Below are 14,936 nucleotides of genomic sequence, written 5' to 3' on the forward strand. Positions count from 1 at the left end.
ATCTCAAAGTGCTGTACAGAAACCCAGCCTAAAACCCCAAACAGCAAACAATGCAGGTGTAAAAGCACCAATGGTCTGAGCTTGGAGTTTGACACGTGTTTCGGCTGACTAAAGAGACATTCATTTGAATGACCTCAATAGAAAGGTCAGCTCCTCTACCATGTGGTGATATACAGTGTATTGATTTATTTGGCCATTTAAAAACACAATATGTGTGGACACAATGCATTATTGCAGTTTTTAAATCACTTAAAAACTTATTTCCATTATGGTCCTCTTGAAAATACATGAAAACAGAATATTTACACAAGATGATAACATGAAAACAGAATATTTACACAGGATGATAACATGAAAACAGAATATTTACACAAGATGATAACATGAAAACAGAATATTTACACAAGATGATAATATGAAAACAGAATATTTACACAAGATGATAACATGAAAACAGAATATTTACACAAGATGATAACATGAAAACAGAATATTTACACAGGATGATAACATGAAAACAGAATATTTACACAAGATGATAACATGAAAACAGAATATTTACACAAGATGATAACATGAAAACAGAATATTTACACAAGATGATAACATGAAAACAGAATATTTACACAAGATGATAATATGAAAACAGAATATTTACACAAGATGATAACATGAAAACAGAATACATCATTTTTTCAATAGGGAGGAAACAGCAATAGGAATAAAATAGATGATCAAGTAACGTTCATTAATACTATTATATTTTGTAGGTAGGTTGACCTCTCACCCAGGAAGAGTTTCTGTACAGTGAGGGGTTTGTCTCCCAGGCTGGAACCCACTCCTCCCTCCAGACTGAAGCCCAGGTCTCTGCTGCGCTTCTCCAGCCTCACACACACCCTCTGACCTGACACACAGGACACACACACACACACGGTCAAAATGACTCCGACACACACATTTGCCTACATTCTCTGTCAAAACAACAGGTTCAGGATGATAAGAGAGAAGCTGTGGAAAAACAACAGGTTCAGGATGATAAGAGAGAAGTTGTGAAAAAACAACAGGTTCAGGGTGAGAAGAGAGAAGCTGTGGAAAAACAACAGGTTCAGGGTGAGAAGAGAGAAGCTGTGGAAAAACAACAGGTTCAGGGTGAGAAGAGAGAAGCTGTGGAAAAACAACAGGTTCAGGGTGAGAAGAGAGAAGCTGTGGAAAAACAACAGGTTCAGGGTGAGAAGAGAGAAGCTGTGGAAAAACAACAGGTTCAGGGTGATAAGAGAGAAGCTGTGGAAAAACAACAGGTTCAGGGTGAGAAGAGAGAAGCTGTGGAAAAACAACAGTTTCAGGGTGAGAAGAGAGAAGCTGTGGAAAAACAACAGGTTCAGGGTGAGAAGAGAGAAGCTGTGGAAAAACAACAGTTTCAGGGTGAGAAGAGAGAAGCTGTGGAAAAACAACAGTTTCAGGGTGAGAAGAGAGAAGCTGTGAAATGACTTTGGAACATTGATCAATGTTGTTCTGCTTTAGATAACTTTTACCACAGTTGTAATGCAGCTCCAACCAGCTGATCCATCTCACCAGTGTTAGCAGGCTCTGTCTGTATCCCTCCTGGACTATCAGTCACTGTTCCTCCCTTACGGGGGTCTGTTACCCCCCCTCTCCTCAAGACAACTACGCCCATCCCCTGAGTCCGTGCCCTCCTTAGTGTCCTCAGCACCTCCCAGTGGGAGGAACCACACAGCGCTGTGCCGTTGATTGACAGGACCTTGTCTCCCTCCTGGATGGATCCCTCCTTAGCAGCCACCCCTGCCGGGAACACCTTATGGACCTCGAAGACAAACACCAGAGGTCAGAGTAGACCAGGAAGTGAAAGAACATGATGCCTAGGCTTTAGATCAGTGGGCTAATGTGGTCTTGAATTGTGTGGGCGACCTGAGTCGGTCACAGAAACATGGAAGCATTGGTACTAGTTGAGTAGTACTCACAATGACAGGTTTGTTCTGGTCCACTCCTCCTGCCATGGTGAAGCCCAGGCCCACACCAACATCCTTATGGAGAACCACCACCTGGACATCCTCATAGTTCTATAGAGCGGGGAGAGAGAGTGAGGGGGATAGAACAGCAACAGCACAAGATGGCAGTTGAGCATTGACAAATACTGATGCTATTATTAATGCTAATTCAAATGGAATAACACTAATGTAATGTTTTAGCTGGTTGTTTAGTCTGGTATAGTGAAGATAGTTGAGGTGCCTGCAGCATTGTGTCCCCAAGGCCCTTTACGTAATGTTTTAGCTGGTTGTTTAGTCTGGTATAGCGAAGATAGTTGTGGTACCTGCAGCGTTGTGTCCCCCAGTCCCTTTACGTAATGTTTTAGCTGGTTGTTTAGTCTGGTATAGTGAAGATAGTTGTAGTACCTGCAGCGTTGTGTCCCCCAGGCCCTTTACGTAATGTTTTAGCTGGTTGTTTAGTCTGGTATAGTGAAGATAGTTGTAGTACCTGCAGCGTTGTGTCCCCCAGGCTCTTTACGTAATGTTTTAGCTGGTTGTTTAGTCTGGTATAGTGAAGATAGTTGTGGTACCTGCAGCGTTGTGTCCCCCAGGCCCTTTACGTAATGTTTTAGCTGGTTGTTTAGTCTGGTATAGTGAAGATAGTTGTGGTACCTGCAGCGTTGTGTCCCCCAGGCTCTTTACGTAATGTTTTAGCTGGTTGTTTAGTCTGGTATAGTGAAGATAGTTGTAGTACCTGCAGCGTTGTGTCCCCCAGGCTCTTTACGTAATGTTTTAGCTGGTTGTTTAGTCTGGTATAGTGAAGATAGTTGTGGTACCTGCAGCGTTGTGTCCCCCAGGTCCTTTACGTAATGTTTTAGCTGGTTGTTTAGTCTGGTATAGTGAAGATAGTTGTGGTACCTGCAGCGTTGTGTCCCCCAGGCCCTTTACGTAATGTTTTAGCTGGTTGTTTAGTCTGGTATAGTGAAGATAGTTGTAGTACCTGCAGCGTTGTGTCCCCCAGGCCCTTTACGTAATGTTTTAGCTGGTTGTTTAGTCTGGTATAGTGAAGATAGTTGTAGTACCTGCAGCGTTGTGTCCCCCAGGCCCTTTACGTAATGTTTTAGCTGGTTGTTTAGTCTGGTATAGTGAAGATAGTTGTAGTACCTGCAGCGTTGTGTCCCCCAGGCCCTTTACGTAATGTTTTAGCTGGTTGTTTAGTCTGGTATAGTGAAGATAGTTGTAGTACCTGCAGCGTTGTGTCCCCCAGGCTCTTTACGTAATGTTTTAGCTGGTTGTTTAGTCTGGTATAGTGAAGATAGTTGTGGTGCCTGCAGCGTTGTGTCCCCCAGGCCCTTTACGTAATGTTTTAGCTGGTTGTTTAGTCTGGTATAGTGAAGATAGTTGTGGTACCTGCAGCGTTGTGTCCCCCAGGCTCTTTACGTAATGTTTTAGCTGGTTGTTTAGTCTGGTATAGTGAAGATAGTTGTGGTACCTGCAGCGTTGTGTCCCCCAGGCCCTTTACGTAATGTTTTAGCTGGTTGTTTAGTCTGGTATAGTGAAGATAGTTGTGGTACCTGCAGCGTTGTGTCCCCCAGGCCCTTTACGTAATGTTTTAGCTGGTTGTTTAGTCTGGTATAGTGAAGATAGTTGTAGTACCTGCAGCGTTGTGTCCCCCAGGCCCTTTACGTAATGTTTTAGCTGGTTGTTTAGTCTGGTATAGTGAAGATAGTTGTGGTACCTGCAGCGTTGTGTCCCCCAGGCTCTTTACGTAATGTTTTAGCTGGTTGTTTAGTCTGGTATAGTGAAGATAGTTGTAGTACCTGCAGCGTTGTGTCCCCCAGGCCCTTTACGTCGTCCAGCAGGCGGTTCAGCTCATCACTGCCCAGGACAGACACACAGGACAATGCCGACACGTCAGACGACAGGCTGGCTGACCGGCTGGACGGCCACTCCTCACTGTCAGAGGAAGACTGGGGATCATAGTCCACCTCTCCGAAGTTACACAGCTCTGCGAGACTGAGAGAGAGTCATAGTGAGGGAATAAACTCAAAGATAAAGTTGAATGATTAGATAAAAACAAGTAACAGGTAGACTGACAATAATCCCACCTTTCTAGCTGTTAATTGACTTTTAAACATGGTGCTTGTTGTGTTAGCGTAGTATTTTCATCATCAGTTGAAAACGGAAGTGACCCACCTGAGAGAGAAGCTCCTACGATGTGATTGGCTCATGGCGCTGGTGACGGTCACCGACGATTCAGCAGAGTCTGAGTCGTAGGTGGAGTCTGAGTCCTTCTCTGTACCTTCATCATCAGTATCCTCATCACTCCATCCCCCCTCCTCTGAGTTCCATCGAGCCAGAGTGGGGAGGAGGGGTAGGCTGCTGGGGGAGGAGGAGGTGAGGGGAAGGGACAGGGAATCCCTCCCCAGGCCAGAGTGTGAGACTGGGATAGCAGGGTCAGTAGTGACCCTACCCTGGGCTGTGTGTGTGGAGACTGGAGGGTTCTTTAGGTCAGCCAGGCCTGAATCTACACCCTGTTGGTGTTTAGGCTGCATGGAAGTAGTGGGGAGGTGTGGGGAGGTGGGAGGTGTGTTCTGGGGGTGGAAGGGGGAGTTCTGGGGGGTGTTGGTGGGTGTCTTGTCGTCATCACTCACTGGAGATGGCAGGTTAGGTGAGTCTCTACTGTGAGGCCTCCTAGACTGGTCAGGGCCACCTAGAACGTCATTGGAGTTGTTCACAGAGTTAGACAGCTGGGAGGATGAAGTATCCTTGCCAGTGAGTGTAGTAGTCTTTGTGTTGGTGCCTCTCCTACTCCAGTCCAGGGGTGTGACTGTGTGATTGGGGAGGTCTGGCTCATCAATGGAAAAGTCTCTCAGTGTGTCTCTGGTGGTTTTGCCATTCAGAGGGATGTCTAGTTTACCCTTGACGTTGGAAAACGTACCAGAGCCAACAGCATTCTCTCCCACTTCCCCTGTCTCCCCCACTCCTCCCATCTCCCCCACTCCCCCTGTCTCCCTCACTCCCCGTACTAACCCTCTATAAACCACTCTGCCTATCTCCCCCACTCCCCCGCTCTCCCCCACTCCCCCGCTCTCCCCCACTCCTCCCATCTCCCCCACTCCCTGTACTAAACCTTTATAAACCACTCTGCCTATCTCCCCCACTCCCCGCTCTCCCCCACTCCCCCGCTCTCCCCACTCCTCCCATCTCCCCCACTCCCCCTGTCTCCCTCACTCCCCGTACTAACCCTCTATAAACCACTCTGCCTATCTCCCCCACTCCCCGCTCTCCCCCACTCCCCCACTCTCCCCCACTCCTCCCATCTCCCCCACTCCCCCTGTCTCCCTCACTCCCTGTACTAAACCTTTATAAACCACTCTGCCTATCTCCCCCACTCCCCCGCTCTCCCCTACTCCCCCTCTCTCCCTGCTCCCCAGCCTCACCTCATCCACTGACATAGACCTCACCGCCCACCCTCTATGAGCCTTCCTCTCTTCTCTCACTACCTCACTTCCTCTCCCTCCACCAAGTGCTTTATCTGGCACACTCTTCCTTACCACTTCTCCTTCTCCTCGTCCTCTCCCCCCATCCATAATTACAATCCCTCCCTCTCTTCCTCCTCTCCCTCTCTCCCATACTCCCCCCACCCCACGTACCTGTCTATCCAACCCACTCTTCCTGACCCCCTCTCCAGACTCACTGAGCTGTTCTGGGACAGAGAAAGCCCGTCTGGGCTTCAGGTAGTTGGGCACTGAGACCTGAGATGTCTGTGTCAGAGCTTCAAACTGGTGGATCTTGTTCCTCACACTGGCTGCAGAGGGCACTACCAGTTTCCCAGGTAACTTGGTATTTTCTGTGTTCTGTAATGTTATCCTCTGTGGGGTGTTGGCTTCAAACACATCTTCTGACAGGCTCTGTTCCCTGGCCACGCCTCTACCAGGGGTCTTGCTCCTGTCATAGGTGTCCGTTTTCCCATTAAGCTGATTGGTCAGGAGGGGGTTTGACCCTGTGGTGACCCCTACTCCGGACGTTGTGATAGGCTGAGAGTCCCTGGTGGGTGTCACTGATAGTCTGTGCTGGGGGAGAAAGACTTCGGCGTTATCTCTCCCTCGCTTCTCCTTTTTCTTGTGTCCTTTTCCTTCGACATCAGTCCATTTCTCTTTTTCCTGAGCCATGCTCCCCACCCTTACTCTCTCCTTTTCACTGTCTTCACTAATTACACTCTTTTTGCCCACAGTGTTTGTCACCTCCTTTTCCCCTCTCTCCTGTTTGTCTTCTAATGGAGGGGATAGTGAGGGGTCCCTAATGCACACTGATGACCCCTCCACTAAGGGTGTGTGTGAGGGTTTGTATGAGAGTGTGGGTGTGGTACACCCTGACACTGGAGACAGTGAGGGGTCCCTAATGCACACTGATGACCCCTCCACTAAGGGTGTGTGTGAGGGGTTGTATGAGAGTGTGGGTGTGGTACACCCTGACACTGGAGACAGTGAGGGGCTCAAACCAGACACCTTGACTGCACTATTCTGATGTCTCTGTGGTGTGTGTGTATTGTGTGTGGTGTTCTGTTCTACCAGGGGTGTGTGTGTGGTGTTCTGTTCTACTAGGGGTGTGTGTGAGAGCAGGCCGTTCCTCTCCCCCCTGGATAATCCACTGAGGGGGGAGGAAAAGGGGGAGGAGAGGGGGGAGACAAAGACAGAGTCTGTGGTGGACTTCCTGCGATTGGCTGCTGCATCCCCCCCATCCCTCTCCAATAGAGACCAGTCTCCTACCGGTGCTGAGAGACGCTTGGTTCTGGTTGAGTCCTTCACATCTCTGTTAGTAGCTTTATCAGTTCCAGTAGTCCCATAGAGCTTCTGTATCCGGTCCCAGATACTCTGACCCCTGGAGGATCCAAGAGATCCACCGGCTGGTATTCTGGTTCCAGACCCAGGACCAGGACTAGAACTCAGTCTGGTGGGGAGGGACTGGCCCCCACTGGCCCTCTCCAGAGATATAGCCACATATGCTAGACCCACAGGGGACACCCCTTCACCAAGGGAACGCCCTGAACCCCCAACGGGGCTCATCACTTCCCCTGGTCCAACTGAGTTAAAGGCCTTCACCCTGGACAACACATTGCTCTCTCCTGCCCTCTTACTCTCCAAACTCTCTGCTCGTTTAAGTGTGGACCCCCCTAGGTTCCCAGAAAAGCTCAGCAGCCCAGTCCTGAGCCCCTGGCCAGGGCTAGCCCCCCTTCCACTCCAGTCTGAACTCTTACTCCTTTTGGGCAGGTTTAGCCTTCTCCACTCTGTCCTGCCCCGGGCTCCAGCCAACTTCCCTGCAATGCCACAGTTTCCTCCCCTGTCACTGCCATCCTCTGGGATCACGTCCCTCACACCACCATTCTGTCTCAACTGTCCGGTGGCCATTGTGGAGCCTGTTGTGTATTTCCCCTCACTGGGGAATGGGCCTGTTGTGTATTTCCCCTCACTGGGGAATGGGTCCAGTGAGAGTTGAATTATTCCAAATGTAGTATGTAGTAAAATGTGACAGTTTAAGAATCCCAGTAATCCTTTTTGTAGAGTTTAATCACTGGTCAAAATCATCACAGAAGCCTTCGACAGCAGCACAGGCCTGGTAGCAGCACGGGCCTGGTAGGAAAGTTGTTTGTCTGCCCCAGCAGAAACGTCAGAGTGGTTGAACTGCAATCTTCTCATGTTTGGGGCTCCAGATATCAACAGACACTCACTTGTATATCCACAGGTCTGAGATTCCATCCATGAAGATTCTCTGCATTTCTGTCTCCCACACACTCAGAGATGATTGTCAGTTCTACTTCCCTCCCTCTCTGTCCATTCTTCTCTGTGGTGTCGGCTCCAGTAGTCAAACAGAGGTCCTCAGCAATGAACTTTTCCTGGGTGAGCGGTCACACACAAGCCTCAGAACACTGCAAACATAAAGAAATATATCATATGTCAAATGTTATGTTTTGTTATATTTACATATGAAAAACATTGCATATTTTTACTGAGAAAATTCCATCTTTGAAATGAAATGGTTAGGAATGCTGAGGTAACGGTATTCTGGACACTATGGTCAAATGTAATGACACGGTACAGTTAGTAGCACACAGTAGCCAGATTACAGTCATCAGAGAGAGAGAGAGAGAGAAAGAGAGATATATATATATAAAGAGAGAGAGAGATATAGAGAGAACGAGAGAACGAGAGAAATATATAGAGAGAGCGAGAGAGAGAGATATAGAGAGAGCGAGAGAGAGAGAGAGAGAGAGAGAGATATATTTAGAGAGAGAGAGAGATATAGAGAGAGCGAGAGAGAGAGAGAGAGAGAGAAAGAGAGAGATATATATATATAGAGAGAGAGATATAGAGAGAACGAGAGAACGAGAGAGATATATAGAGAGAGCGAGAGAGAGATATAGAGAGAGCGAGAGAGAGAGAGAGAGAGACAGATGACATAAAGAGACAGACAAGGAGACAGAAAGAGGCAGAGACAATGAGACAGAAAGAGACAGATACAAGAAGACAGAAAGAGACAGAGACAAGGAGACAGAAAGAGACAAAGACAAGGAGACAGAAAGAGACAGAGACAAGGAGACAGAAAGAGGCAGAGACAATGAGACAGAAATAGGCAGAGACAATGAGACAGAAATAGGCAGAGACAATGAGACAGAAAGAGGCAGAGACAAGGAGACAGAAAGAGACAGAGACAAGGAGACAGAAAGAGACAGATGACAGAAATAGACAGATGACAGAAAGAGACAGAGACAAGGAGACAGAAAGAGACAGAGACAAGGAGACAGAAAGAGAGAGACAAGGAGACAGAAAGAGAGAGACAAGGAGACAGAAAGAGGCAGAGACAATGAGACAGAAAGAGACAGAGACAAGAAGTCAGAAAGAGACAGAGACAAGGAGACAGAAAGAGGCAGAGACAATGAGACAGAAAGAGACAGAGGCAAGAAGACAGAAAGAGACAGAGAAAAGGAGACAGAAAGAGACAGAGACAAGGAGACAGACAGAGAGAGACAAGGAGACAGAAAGAGACAGAGACAAGGAGACAGAAAAAGACAGAGACAAGGAGACAGAAAGAGACAGACGAGGAGGCAGAAAGAGACAGAAAAGAGAGACAGAAAATGAGATGACAGAAAGAGACAGCGATAGAGATAGAAAGCAGAAGAAAAATACAGAAAGAGAGATATATAAAGAAACGAAAGTGACAAAAAACGAATTAAAAAAACAATTCAGTTGAAAAACAGGACATTCCAAACTCTATGGAAAGTCTCCATCCAACTACCATCTCAGTGAAGTGAGGTTACCTCATCAGTGAAACTCTGCTGCCTTCCATACATTCCCCTCATACTGACTCAATGAGTCCATTCACATAGAGGTCTCCCTCTCCACACACACACTCACCACCTAAACACGTCACTTGAATGGGTATGTCCTAACAGCTGTTTACACTAGAAACATGTCCTGGGTCAGCTGGACTGGTGACAACCTAAAATCAAACTGGAAAAACAAATCAGACAACAATCCACTCTGACACTAGGAAACAATGTATTACACAGATACAGCCTAATCTCTCTCTTTCCTTCTTTCTCTCTCTGGTTCTCTCTCGCACACACACACGCATATACATGCACTCTCTCGCACACACACACACATATGCATGCACTCTCTCGCACACACACACACATATACATGCACTCTCTCGTCAAATAAAACAATCAAAACACAGACAGAGATTCAAAGTGCTCCACAAAGGGCTCAGTCAAACAGAGTTGAATGTGATCAGATAAGATTGTAACAGAAGCGGAACTGAGTGAAACTGCTTTCCATGCAGTTTGTATGGGCCCTGCTTTCTGATGGAGCTACTGATATCTACACTGTCACCACCACAGGGTACTGTTGACCTGCTGTTAGAACAATAGCATGGTGATGGACTTCTATACAAAGCCACTCAGTATATGGGGGCCCGTGTGGGAATTAGACCCTCAACTCTGGTGTTGCAATCAGCATGTTCCAACCTACTGAACCACCAGTTTATTTACTAATCTATTTACCGTCAGTACAAGATGGGTATCAAATCACACTTTATTTGTCACATGTGCCAAATACCACAAGTGTAGACCTTACCGTTAAATGGTTACTTACAAGCCCTTAACCAACAGTGCAGTTCAAGAAGAGTTAAGAAAATATTTACCAAACTAAAGAGGAAAAAACGAGGCTATATACAGGGGGTACCGAGTCAGTGTGTGGGAGTACAGGTTAGAGGTCATTTGTACACGTAGGTAGGGGTGAAGTGACTATGCATAGATAATAAACAGCCAGTAGCAGCAGTGTACAAAACAAATGGAGGGGGTCAATATAAATAGTCCGGTGGCCATTTGATTAATTGTTCAGCAATCTTATGGCTTGGGGGTAGAAGCTGTTAAGGAGCCTTTTGGTCCTAGACTTGGCACTCCAGTACCGCTTGCCGTGTGATGGTAGAGAAAACAGTCTATGACTTGGGTGACTGGAGTCTCTGACAATTTTATGGGCTTTCCTCTGACACCGCCTATTATATAGGTCCTGGATTGCAGGAAGCTTGGCCCCAGTTATGTACTGGGCCGTACACATTAACCTCTGTAGCGTCTTACGGTCAGATGCCGAGCAGTTGCCATACTAGGCAGTGATGCAACCGGTCAGGATGCTCTCGATGGTGCAGCTGTAGAACTTTTTGAGGACCTGGGGACCCATGACAAATATTTTCAGTCTCCTGGGTTTCCGGGAGGATGCTGTTGACGTGAGTCAAGATCAGCCTTTCAAAGCACTTCATGGCTACCGACGTGAGTGCTACGGGGTGGTAATCATTTATGCAAGTTACCTTTGCTTCCTTGGTACACAGGGACTATGGTGGTCTGCTTGAAACATGTAGGTATTACAGACTCAGTCAGGGAGAGGTTGAACATTTCGGTGAAGATACCTGTCAGTTGTTCCGGCATGCTTTGAGTACACGTCCTGGTAATCCATCTGGCCCCGCGACTTTGTGAATGTTGACCTGTTTAAGGTCTTGCTCACATCGGCTACTGAGAGCGTTATCACACAGTCATCTAGAACAGCTGGTGCTCTCGTACATGCTTCAGTGTTGCTTGCCTCGAAGCGAGCATAAAAGGCATTTAGCTCATCTGGTAGGCTCGCGTCACTGGGCAGCTCGTGTCTGGGTTTCCCTTTGTAGTCCGTAATAGTTTTCAAGCCCTGCCACATCCGACGAGCGTCATAGCCGGTGTAGTAGGACTCACTCTAAATCCTGTATTGACGCTTTGCTTGTTTGATGGTTCTTCTGAGGGCATAGCCGGATTTCTTATAGGCATCCGGATTAGTGTCCCGCTCCTTGAAAGCGGCATCTCTCGCCTTTAGCTCAATGTGGATGTTGCCTGTAATCCATGGTTGGATATGTATGTACGGTCAATGTGGGGATGACGTTGTCGATGCACTTATTGATGAAGCCGATGACTGAGGTGGTATACTCCTCAATGCCATTGGATGAATCTCGGAACATATTCCAGTATGTGCTAGAAAAACAGTCCTGTAGCGTAGCATCAAACCTTTAATTTTTGCTTGTAAGCAGGAATCAGGAGGATAGAATTATGGACATACAGTGGGGCAAAAAAGTATTTAGTCAGCCACCAATTGTGCAAGTTCTCCCACTTAAAAAGATGAGAGAGGCCTGTAATTTTCATCATAGGTACACTTCAACTATGACAGACAAAATTAGAAAAAAAATCCAGAAAATCAATGTGATTTTCTGGATTGTTTTCCCTCATTTTGTCTGTCATAGTTGAAGTGTACCTATGATGAAAATTACAGGCCTCTCTCATCTTTTTAAGTGGGAGAACTTGCACAATTGGTGGCTGACTAAATACTTTTTTGCCCCACTGTATTTGCCAAATGGAGGGTGAAGGAGAGCTTTGTATGCATCTCTGTTTGTGGAGTAAAGGTGGTCTAGAGGTTTTTTCCTCTGGTTGCACATGTGACATGCTGGTAAAAAATTTAAGTTTCCCTGCATTAAAGTTCCCCGCCACTAGGAGCGCCGCTTCTGGGTGAGCATTTTCTTGTTTGCTTATGGCCTTATAGAGTTGGTTGAGTGCGGTCTTAGTGCCAGTATCGGTCTGTGGTGGTAAATAGATGGCTACGAATAATATAGATGAGAACTCTCTTGGTAGATAGTGTGGTCTACAGCTTATCATAAGGTTCTCTACCTCAAGCGAGCAATACCTCAAGACTTCTTTAATATTAGACATCGCGCACTAGTTATTATTCACAAAAAGACACACACCCCCACCCCTCATCTTACCAGACGTAGCTTCTCTGTTCTGCTGGTGCATTGAAAATCCCTCCAGCTCTATGTTATCTGTGTCGTCGCTCAGCCACGACTCGTGAAACATAAGATATTACAGTTCTTAATGTTTGTTTGGTAGGATAATCGTAATCGTAGGTCATCAATTTTATTTTCCAATGATTGCATGTTAGAAAGTAGAACTGATGGCAGTGGAAGTTTACTCGCTCGCCTACGGATCCTCAAAAAGCAGCCTGATCTGCGTGCTCTTACGTCTTCTCTTCACACAAATGACGGGAATCTGGGCCTGTTAGAACAACATACTCTCCTGTCTGTACAACATACTCTCCTGTCTGTACAACATACTCTCCTGTCTGTACAAGACACTCTCCTGTCTGTACAAGACACTCTCCTGTATGTACAAGACACTCTCCTGTCTGTACAACATACTCTCCTGTCTGTCATACTCTCCTGTCTGTACAACATACTCTCCTGTCTGTACAACATACTCTCCTGTCTGTACAACATACTCTCCTGTCTGTACAAGACACTCTCCTGTCTGTACAACATACTCTCCTGTCTGTACAACATACTCTCCTGTCTGTACAATACACCCTACTCTCAGCACAATATACCCTACTCTTAGTACAAGACACTCTACTCTCCACTCTACTCTCAGCACAAGACACCCTACTCTCAGCACAAGATACCCTACTCTCAGCACAAGATACCCTACTCTCAGCACAAGATACCCTACACTCAGTACAAGATACCCTACTCTCAGTACAAGATACCCTACTCTCAGCACAAGATACCCTACTCTCAGCACAAGATACCCTACTCTCAGCACAAGATACCCTACTCTCAGCACAAGATACCCTACTCTCAGCACAAGATACCCTACTCTCAGCACAAGATACCCTACTCTCAGTACAAGATACCCTACTCTCAGTACAAGATACTATACTCTCAGTACAAGATACTATACTCTCAGTACAAGCTACTATACTCACTACACTCTTAGAAAAAGGGTTCCAAAAGGGTTCTTCAGCTGTCCCCATAGGATAACACTTTTTTGTTCCAGGTAGACTGTTTTTGGTTCCAGGTATAAACCTTTTGGGTTCCATGTAGAACCCTCTGTAGAAAGGGTTACAGAGGGTTCTACATGGAACCCAACGGTGTTCTACCTGGAACCAAAAAAGGTTATCCAAAGGTTTTCCTATGTGGACAACCCTTTTTGGTTCTAGATAGCACCTTTATTCCTCCAATATATCCTACTCAGTGCAAGTTACTCTACTCAATACAAGATAGATACTCTACTCACTACAAGATACCCTACTCAGTATAAGATAGTTTACTCACTATCTACTACAGTACTCACAACCAGTGAACGTTAGAGTGAAGCATCCCTTCAGTTATGGGTTCTTGACTTGTTATCCAGTCATTCACCTACAGATTGACATATAACCTCCCACTGTCAAATATTTCATCTCTGGGGTGTTATGCAAAGCTAACTGTCTAATGGGTGCAGACTGCTGTCATATCAGTGAACAGAATAACTGTCACCCAACTGTCACCAACCTAGCCAAAAGCAAACAGCTGAAAACATCACAGTACAACTAAGCTACATCATAATATCAGTAAGTTTGAAGATCCCAAAAATGAATAAATAACACCTATCAACAAGAAGACTAAAACCATGAGAGTGTATTCATTCCATTAAGATGGTAATGTGTGTTTTTCTATGTGTGTACCAGTTCTTTTTTTGACTCAGGTAAGTCCCAGTGTCAGTTTACAGAAACACCTGTTCTCCCAGCTCACAAAGCCTCCCACCTGCGTATCCGTTGGCAACAACATGGCCCCATTCACTCTAAAGCCAAATTAAACAAAGACACAGAAACACACCTTACCCTCAGAGAAACTTAGGAGTCCAAGCTGATCCAATCAGAAGCTGTGTTTTGGGGTAGTAGTGGGAGAGAGTACTGTTACCATCATCCTCATCCTCCTCCCAGCTCCCTCTCTCTGTGTGTTCTCTGTCATCTTTGCATTATGTATCTATACAGTAACACAAACCTACCCCACTGGTTTACCCCCCCCCCTCTCTCTCCTCCCCCTTCCATTGTTACTCCCTCCTTCCTTCTTGCTCACAGGACGGCATTCCAGACTCGCTCAGTGTGTCACCTTCTGACCACGCACACACACTTATACTGTATGTACACATGCATATGTATCATCCCCTTCCACACACACATACAGTACAAACACATGCTGCCATTTTGTATTGATCAGTTGACCCTGAAGTCAGTCAGTAGATTTACAACTACACTACATGAGATGTGACGCTGTACAACACACACACACACGCACACGCACACACACGCGCACGCACACACACACGCACACACACACGCACACGCACACGCACACACACACACACACACCAAACAGCCATATCAAAATCAATCTCTCTGTCTCCTGCTGTGACATCACCACAGCCAGAGGAAGAAGGGACAGGGTTCTTGGGGCAATGTGAGGGTTGACCAGTTCAGGGCTCTGACTGAGATAAATAACATCAACTTATCAATAGCACAGGTCAATAGGTCTAAAGGTACTCCCACATATTGATTATAT

At 46.3% G+C, this 14,936-nt stretch overlaps 2 protein-coding genes across 3 annotated transcripts in view; both read right to left on the reverse strand.

Annotated features, from left to right (window-relative positions):
• LOC115118713 (pro-interleukin-16-like) overlaps positions 1–4,981 on the reverse strand; it is a 5,672-nt gene extending 691 nt beyond the window's left edge. The window contains exons 1-5 of one of the 2 annotated variants that reach the window (XM_065006900.1): positions 4,182–4,981; positions 3,806–4,001; positions 1,980–2,078; positions 1,533–1,822; positions 788–904 (exon numbers count right to left, since the gene is read on the reverse strand). In XM_065006900.1, the coding sequence (XP_064862972.1) occupies positions 788–904; positions 1,533–1,822; positions 1,980–2,078; positions 3,806–4,001; positions 4,182–4,978 (1,499 nt within the window). In that variant the 5' untranslated portion in view covers positions 4,979–4,981. The remainder of the gene's footprint in view (positions 1–787; positions 905–1,532; positions 1,823–1,979; positions 2,079–3,805; positions 4,002–4,181) is intronic. The other variant, XM_065006903.1, reaches the window with a different exon arrangement.
• A 270-nt stretch (positions 4,982–5,251) lies between these two features.
• LOC115118712 (uncharacterized) lies at positions 5,252–14,334 on the reverse strand. Its single transcript, XM_065006477.1, has 2 exons — positions 14,216–14,334; positions 5,252–7,914 (listed from the first exon to the last, which is right to left on the reverse strand). Exon 2 carries the CDS (start codon positions 7,394–7,396, stop codon positions 5,252–5,254), a length of 2,145 nt encoding a protein of 714 aa, XP_064862549.1. The 5' UTR covers positions 7,397–7,914; positions 14,216–14,334.
• Positions 14,335–14,936: the final 602 nt, after the last annotated feature.

This window comes from Oncorhynchus nerka, linkage group LG3 (genome assembly GCF_034236695.1).
Source record: "Oncorhynchus nerka isolate Pitt River linkage group LG3, Oner_Uvic_2.0, whole genome shotgun sequence".
Classification (NCBI taxonomy): Eukaryota; Metazoa; Chordata; class Actinopteri; order Salmoniformes; family Salmonidae; genus Oncorhynchus; species Oncorhynchus nerka.

Excerpts from the sequence above, each read along its gene's own strand:
- LOC115118712 (XM_065006477.1), bottom strand. The coding sequence starts at position 7,396 with ATGGCCACCGGACAGTTGAGACAGAATGGTGGTGTGAGGGACGTGATC.